Source organism: Ammospiza caudacuta, chromosome 12 (genome assembly GCF_027887145.1).
Source record: "Ammospiza caudacuta isolate bAmmCau1 chromosome 12, bAmmCau1.pri, whole genome shotgun sequence".
Lineage (NCBI taxonomy): Eukaryota > Metazoa > Chordata > Aves > Passeriformes > Passerellidae > Ammospiza > Ammospiza caudacuta.
Genome location: NC_080604.1, coordinates 8,134,908 through 8,146,019, shown reverse-complemented (window position 1 = coordinate 8,146,019; position 11,112 = coordinate 8,134,908). Strand labels below are relative to the sequence as shown.

General features: G+C 48.5%; 1 protein-coding gene across 1 annotated transcript; it reads right to left on the bottom strand.

Moving 5' to 3' along the window:
* Nucleotides 1-3,120: 3,120 nt before the first annotated feature.
* On the bottom strand, nucleotides 3,121-10,429 carry ALAS1 (5'-aminolevulinate synthase 1). Its single transcript, XM_058812980.1, has 10 exons — nucleotides 10,189-10,429; nucleotides 9,248-9,454; nucleotides 8,125-8,280; nucleotides 7,822-8,044; nucleotides 7,184-7,368; nucleotides 6,432-6,611; nucleotides 6,156-6,320; nucleotides 4,795-5,063; nucleotides 3,932-4,094; nucleotides 3,121-3,401 (listed from the first exon to the last, which is right to left on the bottom strand). The coding sequence occupies exons 1-10, from the start codon at nucleotides 10,385-10,387 to the stop codon at nucleotides 3,241-3,243; spliced, it is 1,908 nt and encodes a 635-aa protein (XP_058668963.1). The 5' UTR covers nucleotides 10,388-10,429; the 3' UTR covers nucleotides 3,121-3,240.
* Nucleotides 10,430-11,112: the final 683 nt, after the last annotated feature.

Below are 11,112 nucleotides of genomic sequence, written 5' to 3'. Positions count from 1 at the left end.
AGCCCCAGTCCTCAGGGCTTGTAACATTCACACACAAAGGTTCATGGACTCCACAGCAAACGAGGTGCAGAGTAAATGATATGACTGTGATGCTTTTCTTTATGGGATTCCCACGTGGGAAAGGGCAAAATCTCAGAGGAGCTTACAGCTTTGGCTTCCACTCCCCTGAGACCTGGAGCAGAGGGGCTGCAAATGAGTTACACCTGGTTGTAAGCTGAATGTGTGAATTAAGAGTCAATTGGCACCTGGGCTATAAAACCTCAGGTGCCTGTGGGAAAGGGAGATGAGCCCTTGTCCTCCCTCCAATCCTTGGGGAATGGCAGGAGGCAGGTAGCAGCAGCAGGGAGGGAAAGGCTGTTTGCCTGTGGGGTAAGGATATCTGGGATCAGCCCCCTGGGATTGTGCAGGTTTGGGGGTTGGAAGGAGGGTGTCTAACCTAACCTAAACCTAACCTAACCTAACCTAACCTAACCTAACCTAACCTAACCTAGGTGATGAGGACTTGGGATCAAGCTGGAGGGTAGCTGGGGCACAGAACATCCTAAATATTCAGAGTCCAGCTGTGCTGTGGTGGGCTAGCAGCTCTGGGCCAGGGGCTACTTTGCATGAGGCTTTTGCTGCCTTGTGCCAGTGTGTGCCCCAACAGGAATGGTTTGTGGTGAATCCACACTCACATTCCCCCATCCCAGCTGCTGGCAGCAGGCCAGGGTGCAGTGCAAGGATGTGTCCCAAAATAAATGGGTGCAAAGCACCAGGGATGGCAGAGCTGTGGGTTTGGGGGTGTCAGTAATGCCATGGCAGGAGCAGAAGCCCCTGCAGCTCCTCCCAGCAATGGGGAACACGTGCCCCTGCTTGCACTTGGAATGGTTTTGCTGCTCCTGTAGCACCTGGGGTTTCTCCTTTGTGTAAATAGGTTGGGAAATGGAGGGGGGTGTGAGTTTAGGGCTATGCAACATTTAACTAGATGAATTGTTTTGGCCCAGACAAATGTTAGCCATGGCTTTATGGCTGCATTCCTGCTTCCTCCCTCTGCCACTGCCATTGTCTGACCTTAAACATATTTTACTGATTACTTCCTCTATTATTTTTTCTGGGAACCAAACTGAAGTTTGCATAACTTATCCCTACTTATACAACCCCCCATTCAATTTTTATTTGCTGGGAAACAATATGTGTTTATTTTTTCTTTCTTTGTCCTTTCCATTGGGGAGAATTTATCTTTTCAATGTGCCATTGGATTTGTCTTTTGCAGTTAAGTGATGGACATCTGCTGGCCCCTTGCTGTGCCCTGGTTCTGCTTTCTCACTCTTGCTTGCCAACAGTAGTGTAAAGGTAATTTGTCACAGCTGATGTTAAAGGTGGGGAGGCACTGGCTGCCACGTGCTGAGGTTATTCGTGTTCCTGTCATTTCAAAGGTTGCCAGCTTTGAATCCTGGAGTTTGGTTCTTTCCTGATTAATTTGGAGACTTTTGATAGCTGGTACCTTCCTATGTCTTATTTCTTCTCCTTGGTAGAAGAAAGTGTTGAGTTGACATTATTAAAACTAGGGAGAAAAACTGGGCTTATGAAGTGGTTTGTAAAATGGACTGGGCCAATTCTGAAGGCTTTCAGTGAAAAAAAAGCTAGAAATGCAAGTGGCCTGGTGCTGTCAGAATATGGCCATGTGTGAGTCAACATGTTGTGTTATCTCCCACACACACTGATTACTTACAGCTGTTCCCCGATTGTTGCCAGAGTTTGCAATGACCTTGTTGGCATGTCGTGGTGCTGGGGACAAAGTCCTTGGGAGAGGCTGATGGAGGAGCTGTGGCTTGTTAGTTTATGTCTCCAGTTAATGTAGGAATATAACCTAAAAGATAATGGGAAGAACTCTGTAACAGATGCATGCATATGCATTGAGTTTTGGGCCACAAATGGTTCTTGGCAAGGCCAGGCAGGTCACATCCTCCCTTCTACAGAGCACCTGCATGTGGCAGAGGCAGCCCCTTGGCTGGCTTGGCAAAGAGCTTTTCCAAAGTAGCTTGACTGCTTGGAAAGTCAAATGTTTTATAAAACTCTTCTGAGAATGGCAGGGTGCTTCAGTACATGCTTAAACAACTGGTGACTTCCAGCTGATGGTTTTGCCTTAATTTGGGATTGTATCTCCCCCCCACATGGCTATTTGTGATACTTTAACAGATCCCCGGTGGGAGGGAGCCTCACAGCACACACGTGAGTGTGCCAGGAGGGGGAAGTGCCAGGCTGGCTCCTTCCAGCCACAAGAGTCCCTGCAGAGAGTGGCTGCTCAGAGGCAGTGAAAGCCACTACAGCAGTGCCAGACGTGCCTGCACCTGCAAGCAGTTCAGTGCTCTGCCTGACTTTGTGCCAATACTGACCTCTGAGCAAAGGCACTCACCCAGAGAATTTACTTCCCCCTGTTCAAAGCAGGCCTTTGCTATTTACCAAAGCATTAAATAAGATAGGCCTGTTACACCCAATTGCTAAGGTTCCAGAAGGGTTGCATGGGCAGTACTGATGCCATCCCACAAGGACTTCTCTCAGAGACATGAACTATTATATTGCTTGCTGCCAGTTTTTACAGCCAGAGCCCACCTGCAATGGTGAACACACCTTCCTTTTCCAGCCCCTGCCAATCCACCACCTTGGTGTTCTGTCAGGTAGTCAGAAAATAGCACTTAATGCATTAGCACCTTTTCCCTCAGTGTAGTCAATGCCAGAAGGGGAATGCTTGTGCACAAACTACAAAGGAAGAAGAGAGTAGCAGAGAGAGACAACCATTCTAAACCCATTCTAAATGCCTGACTCCCAAAACATGGGTGCAAGCTGCTTATAAGCAGCACTTCTCAAGGTGCTTAAGTATTATTGGGCATGTAGAACTATCCCTGCATGCTTTCAGGAAGACGTCCCAGAGAAGCTATTTTCTCTTTTCATAATAAATACACCCCATGCAGGAAGCACTAGTGAAGTTCTTTGGGCATAGTCATTGGACAAGCAGTAGTTCAGCTGCGGGGCACAAAGCTGTAGAGCACTGTTTTATTCCATCAAATGCCATCCCACCCCCTGAGACATCAGTTCCAGTTCTGGAAGGGACACAGAGAAGCACACAAACACAACAGGGCATCATGGCTCTTGAACTTTATTTTCAGAGCGTAGTGCTTCAACTACAATTAAAATACTTGAGCAATTAAAAAATGTTACTGACTCCATACTAGAGCTGGACAACAACTGACACTGCTGCTCTCATGCACTGACAGATACTAGTTTGCTCATGCCACTGAAGTAGGCTCGTTCTCTTTCACTCATCACTTCAAAATGCAGGGGTCGTCGACAGAAGTTGCATTCAGCTGAGGAGTGTGGTTTCAGCTCTAGACCAACATCCTTCCATGTAGCCAGCAGTTTTTCTGTTAAGAAAAGTTTATCAAGATCAAAGCTTAAGACTGAATTGCTTTAGAGAAGCAGCAGAAGTTTCAGCATATTCTCCTAACAAGTGAGCAGGGATAATAGGATTACACTCTGACACAATCTACCTCTTGAAACAACTGGGCTGCAACTAAGTCTCAGCTATCCTCACAACACCTCTCCTGACAGGATCAAGGAGGATCTACTTTCTCTGAACAGATCCATGTTTAAGACAAGTTAACAGCTCAGCTGAGGACAGCTGAGTTTGGAATCCATGTAGCATGTGACGATTGGTTTGCACAATGCATGAGAAGAGCCCTGGCTGGGCTGCAGTGGCCTTGCAACTCTGATCCAAGTCACAGTGCACTGACCTTCACACCTCACACTCCAAGCAGGGAAGTGTGCAGGATGTGCTGCAGCAGTGGAAACAGGCTATCCAGCTCACGACATCTAAAACTTAAGTGCTTCCTAAAGTAAAAAGACTGCACAGAGAGGAAGGATCTTCAGTGCCCTGATGCAGGAGTCCACTCACCGATAAAATAACTCATCATCTGGGGGGTGTGGTGAGGTGTAGGGGCGATTCGGAGCAGCTCCTCTCCACGGGGAACCGTTGGGTAGTTGATGGCTTGGACGTAGATGCTGTGCTGGCTCATCAGCTTGTCACAGATCTCTGTATTTTTAGCAGCATCTGCAACCTGAAGTTCACAATTTTAAGTTACAAGAGCAACCAAAAGAATGAGAGTTGGTAAAATTGTCAGCCCAACTTAGCAAGATCTAAGAATCCAACAGGGCTGGTAAGTAACGTGTAGGTCAGAAAAAAAGGCTAAAGGTCTGTGTTGTATACAGATCAGACTTTTTCAATAGCTCTCAAAGATGGTTGACATCATTATGGCAAAATATATGTGTATGCCAGAAAAAAAGGCTAAAAGTCTGTGTTGGGCATAAGAACACCACTGCAGCCTGGGCAGGTAGCTGTTTACGACCCAAATCTTTTAGCTTGTTAGCAGTTTCCTTATTTTCTGTATACTGTTAGTGTATGAAACCCATGGTCTTTCTCCCTTTATTTTATATTTACACCAGACTTAAGGCAGGCTCCTGGCACACCACTGCTGAGCAACAGGGTGAGTTTGAATTTTGTGAAGGCAGTAACTAATGGTACATGTAACTAATGGTATGTATGAAACCCACAGTCTTTCTCCCTCTGTTTTATATTTACACCAGACTTAAGCTTAAGCCATACTCCTGGCACACCACCACTGAGCAACAAGGTGGGCTTGAACTTTGTGAAGGCAGTAACTAATGGTACATGTAACTAATGTACCTGATGGTACAGTGTGCTCACGGACAGCAAAATGGGCACCGCATCCCTGTGTTAACAGCACCCCCAGCGCTCACCCTGATGGGAATGATGTGGCTGGGGCAGTGCACCACGGGCAGCCCTGCATCCATCAGCATCTGCCTCATGAGCTTGACGTTGCGCTGGTGCTGGCGGCGCAGCGCCTGGCCCTCGGCGCCCTTGAGCGTGCGCACCGACTCCAGCGCCCCGGCCAGCAGCATGGGCGGCAGCGACGTGGTGAAGATGAACCCGGCCGCGTACGAGCGAACCGTGTCGATCAGGGAGCTCGTGCTGGAGATGTAGCCTCCCACACAGCCAAATGCTTTGCCTGAAGGAGAAAGTAAAAAGGTAAGTGATTGGATTTATTCTTTCCACCTATTGAAAAGCTCCAAGGCTTCACGTCGTTCCACTTGGGAGGAATGGGTTATTCTGACCACACATGTAATGTGGTCATGGTATGTGCCAGCTCCCCACCCAGTAATCTTGTATTTACTCAGCACATGGTACAGCTTTGTTTTTAAGCTAATCTTGATAATGTGGATCTAGCTGCTGCACAGGAAGGACAGTTCATGCCTCTATCAAATACACAAGTTTTGATTTTGGGGAAGACCTTCCAAGCCAAATCATCAAGCAAGGACTTGAACAGTGACCCCAGGTGATCAACACTAAGTCTCTCAGCAGATTTAAAATAATCTGTTTCAGAGATGCTAGAAATAGCCTGTGATCCTAAGGAGCACACAAGGCTGTTACTGTGATTGTGCAGTTGATACCAGGCCTTCTTTCCAAATGTTTGGAGTGCAGAACACAGCCATAGACAGAATTAGGGTGTCTGGTGAACATTTCTGTTCCTATTAAGCTGTAACCCAGGACTTTAAGTTCCAAAGAGCATGAACTTTTCTAGTAAATTTTATTTATGTTTTAAAAGGTGTTTAAAAAACCTTTCAAATTACAGCAGTAAACTTACTCCTTAGCCTGCATTCTACTCAGATAATAGCAGTTGCTTCAGTACTTGCCAAATCTCTTTACGTAACTCCCCATCTCAGGTTTCTAGATTAGGAGCACTCCATTTCACATAAAGGAACTAAGTACGACTAAATATAGAGAACTGCTCTACTAGCATTCTCACCTGAATTTCTTCTTGAGTTGTATAACATGCCACTGGAGGACTTTTTGCTAGCTTGCTTAAAAGAAAACCCATACAAAGCTACCATAACAATTTCTAAGGCAGTGTAAGTAGCTTAACAGAAGCTTTTCAAACTGTGGGGCACACTTAAATCCCTTGGGCTTTCTGAAAAATCCTAGGCCCCAGCAGCCCTTAACAAGTTCATTTGACTAGACTGATTTTGAGCTAACCCAGTTAATTGGGCAGCTCAGCAGCTTTGCAGCCTCAGCTCCTGCAGGAGTGCCAGGCTGTGCATACCCAGCGTTCCAGAGATGATGTCCATCTTGTGCATGACTCCGTCCCGGTCTCCTATCCCGCCTCCTCGGGCTCCGTACAGCCCCACAGCGTGCACCTCATCCACAAAGGTGATGGCCCCGTGCTCGTGGGCCACATCACACAGCTCCTCCAGAGGACAAACAGCACCTAGAAACCAAAGCAGTGACTGGCAGTTCAGGATTTTCTGTACGACTGGATAAACTCCAGAAGTACCCCCAGACAACCCCTACAGAACTGTACACTTTGATGTCAGCTTACCATCCATGGAGTGAACAGTTTCAAATGCAACAATTTTAGGGGTGGATGGATCAGACTTTTTCAATAGCTCTCGGAGATGGTTGACATCGTTATGGCGAAATATATGTTTTGGCACCCTGCTGTTACAGATCCCCTGGATCATGGAGGCATGGTTTCCAGAATCAGAGTAGATCTCACAGCCTGAGGAAACAGGTTACAGCCCAGTTACATTAGGAGTAAGTATAGAAAGCATTAACTGATTCTTAGCATTGCATTATGTATGGCAAGAGTTCAGGAAACAAGGGTAGCTTGTTCTTGAAAGTAATGCTCTTGATCAAAAGAGCAAGTTACAGATCATGAAGCAAGAATATTTGAGGTTTATTTTAGGCATTCAAATTAACACAAATGAGAGCTTGAGACAATAGTTATCTAACTATCCTAACTTCTGAAGTGAGAGAGAAGTTCATCCCTTCCAGTGGGAAGACAGTAAATTCTGCTGTCTCATTTTCAGGTAGAGTTTAACCACAAGAATAGAAGACTCAGTTTATGTAATTCCTCCAGCAGTTGCCAGCTCACAAATCTCAATCTCAATATGTTGATAGTATCATTTGTACTGAACATAACTTGAATATGATATTAAAACCAGCAAACCACACTCTGCAAATGGATTAGGGTGAATCCTCACTTTGGACAGCTTTTTGTGAAACATACTCCCAACAGCCTGGGGCAAGGCTGTGTTTTTGTGGCAACACAGGTGCAGTTTGAGATCTCACCTGGCAGCATTTTAGCTAGAGTGAAGAGAGTGGAGTCATTGGCTACAAAGCAAGATGAGAACAACAGTGCTGCATCTTTTCCATGAAGATCCGCTAGTTCTTTTTCCAAGTCGACATGAAATTTACTTGTTCCTGATATGTTTCTGGTACCTCCTGCTCCAGCACCATGTTGTTTCAGTGTTTCCCTAAAGAAGGCCCAAGAGAGGATTTAGCATTGCTGTGGGACACACAGAAGAGTAAAGGATCATTGCTGAAAACATTCTGGTACATAATCAGGACTGTTCTAAAAAACTGGCAGCAAAAAGCAGCTGCTGGGTCTTGGAGCAACCTGCACACTCAGGAGTCCAGCAAGGTCAGATATCAGTGGCCAAGCACAGCTGCAATATACCATCCAGTTTATCTGGTAACATTTGGAGCTTTTAGAGAAGATCCAAGGAGCACAATCAGTGACCAATACACACAGTGTAGCCCTGGATCTGAACACTAAGGGACCACTCAAGAAACAAGTGTAACCTTAACTGCACACCAAGAATCACATCAGAAGCAACTTATGTCCCGCAGTATAGAAATCGGTTTTTCAGAAGCCTTGCCAGAGAACACAGTTTGAAAACCCCTCTTAAGAGCACAGCAGCACTCACATCACTGCTCCACAGACACGAGGGTGGCGGCTCATGCCCAGGTAGTCATTGCTGCACCACACAGACACCTCCTTCTTGGTGATCAGGGAGTCGGTGTAGTCGTCTGCCATGGGGAAGATCTGTGCCTTACGGTTCACGGTCTTGAACACCCGGTAGGTGTGATCCTTCTTCTTCTCATCTATCTTCTTCTCAAAGAACTGATCATACTGGAAGGTGGAGACAGCTGAAAGGAGACAGACACTTCAGCACACAGGAAATAATCACAACAGACCAGGCCTCTGGGGGTTTTCCAGACATTCTTACATTTTGGCAAGTTATCCTGAAGCAGATGAGAGACGCTTTCCGGTTTTTGCTTCAGCATAATATCCTTAAACTTCTCGAGCAAGCCATTCTGCTCTGCTCCCTCAGCCTCAATCTTTCTCACTGTGGAAGTACTTGGTATTTTGGCAAATTCTGTACCTACAGATATTGTAATAAATTCCAGTGAGCTTGTTTGGTTTGAAACAGTGAAGTAGGTTGAATTCAGCAAAGCAAACATTTTAAGTAAAACCAACATTTCAATCTTTAGGAAGTACATGTCCAAAACCCCATGTTGATCCTGCTAGGATGAACTGTTTTATTTGCTTACAAATTTGCCTTTCACAAGACAGAAGGATTAGCCTTGCTAATCAATCACGGTACAACAGGCGATTTCCTTATAATGTATTTGGTTCATCATGACTCAGAGAATCACACTATACAGCTACAGCACTCATCTGAAAGGATTGCTACACACCTAACTGAAAGCAGAGCTCTAGTCAGCTGCTTCCTTTTTGCTCTGTTAGCACAGATTTTTTTTTAAACTATGCCACAGAAGGCAATCAGGAAAGTAAAATAAGCCTTCTGAGACAGGCAGCAAGGCTTTACTGACACTGCTCAGAAGATCCTTCCTCTGAAGGACAGCCCTTCCACACTACCACTGCAAGCTAGCCAACACCCTTTAGTTCCATAAACAGAAAAAAACACCCCAAAACCATTTGCCTGCTTTCAAGCTTGGATTTGTGCTGGTACTTGCCTGGTGTCTTGACACTTTGCTCCAGCTTTAAATATAAAGCCTTTGTCTAAACCAGCACCGTGGCAAAGCTCTCTACAGATCTAAGCATTGGCTTGGGTGCGAGTGTACCAGCCTGACTCACACATCTAGAGCCAGCCAGCACATCAAAATACAGCTCACGGTATTCCCACATCAGAACCACCCAGGGAAGCCCTGCACAATGTCACAGGTATGTCACTAACACCTACATTCTCCAGCAGCTTCTCCCTGCAGTCTCCCCTAATACCAGCTGCATCACTTCAGTGGTGCCTGTCAGACCAGGAATGCTCCACATCCGAGAAGGCACCAGAAGCTCTTGGGAGGAATCACTGCTTCAGTGCACAGAGAACGTACCTTTCCTGTCAGCCTGCACTTCCTGCACATCCTCCTGCAGCTCCAGGCTGGCTTTGCAGAAAACATTGCTCTTCTTGTGGTTCATCTGAGCTGCCAGGAATGGGCATTTGGTACCTGTACTCTGGTTACTGCTGGCAGGTGGGTGGCCAGCAGGAAGCTGGGCTCCATCTGCATTCTGCTGGGCCGCTTCTTTGACATTCTTGGCCTCTGAGATGGGGGCAGAGAAGGGAAAATATGTCAACTTCATCATTTTAATACACTGGTTTCAGTTTCTTGATCCATTTCTTTTGGAATTAATTTGGCAGGACCCATTCAGAACTATTTAACTGAGCAGTCACATTTTATTTATACAAGCACAAAATGCCAGTAACACCCAAGGGACATCTGAGTTAAGACGCTAGATCTAGCACTGTACCCTTTGAGGGGCGGAAATATCTCTTTCACTCCCAACGGGAATATTTAAGGAAAGACTGGATATGGCAGTAAAGGCCATGGTTTAGTAGACATGGCAGTGTTCAGCCATAGGCTGGACTCGACCTCAGAGGTCTTTTCTAACCTAACAGTGATTCTGCGACCTTCTTTCGAGGACTTTCTGAGATTCTTCAGCCGTGCAGCTTCCTCTGCTGCAAGCCTCAGCTCCTTCCCCTGAGTGCCTGGGGAAGAATTCCCCAAGGAATATTCCCGGGTGGCATGAAGGGCCACCGTACCGTGACAAACACCGCTCCGAGACCCAGGAACGCGGATCCCACCCGGGGCTTGCCGCAGGACGCCCCAACAGGCCGGTCCCTGATTCATACCACGGTCACAAATTTCATTACCGCGGACATTTCCAGGATTAAGCAACCCCTGCCTACTCCAGAAGTTTTCCCCCGTGACATGCAATGTCTGTGTTATTTTTTCCCCCCTCAGGGACCCTCGGCTCGCTCCCCGGCCGTACTCACCGCGGCGGCCCGCGGGGGTCTCCTCCTCCGCCTGCTGCCCGCGGGCGGCGGACGTGGCGAGGGCGCGGGCGGCCGGCGGGGCCGCCTCCATCATGCGCGGGCAGTGCTGGGCGTACAGCAGCAGCGACGGCCCAGCCTTCTGCAGGAACGCCTGGGACACACGGGCCAGGAACGGGCAGCGCCGCACGACCGCCTCCATCCTCGCTATCGGACGGGACACCGGAGGTGACGGCAAAGCGACACTGGTGACGAGAAGGCGACACAGCGCTGTGCTCTCGCACTGCCGCCTTTATAGAGCCGGGGGGCGCGGCGCAGGCGCGGCGGGGCTGCGCAGGCGCGGGGAGGGGCCGGGGGCGGTGCCCGGCGGCTCTGGGCTGTGCTGGGGTGTGAGGGGCTGGAGGTGGAATGAGGGTACGGGGGGGGAAAGCTTTGAGGGAATGGACGTGTCCCGAGAACAGGGAGAGATCTCCGGGGGTCGTGAGAGACTGGAGGCATCCTGAGCATGTGGAGAGGCGCAGGGGTTCGTAAGGGGCTGCAGGCGTCCTGAGGATAGGGAGAGACCCCCGGGGGTCGTGAGGGACTGAAGGAGTCCTGAGGACAGGGAGAGACCCCAGGGGTCGTGAGGGGCTGCAGGCGTCTCGAAGACAGGGAGAGACCCCAGGGGTCGTGAGGGGCTGCAGGCGTCCCGAGGACAGGGAGAGACCCCCGGGGATCGTGAGGGGCTGCAGGCGTCCAGACCCCCGGGGGTCGTGAGGGCTGGAGCGGGTGTGGGCGCCATGGGGTAATAGGGGCGCTGTGAGGGTGAGCGGGAGGCTGAGCCGCTCTCGCAGCGCTGTGAGGGCACGGAGGGGGTTTGGGTAGGTTTTGGGGGTTTGCCGGGGGTCTGTGAGGGGATGGGGCAGCCGGCTCTGAGCGGGGGCTGTG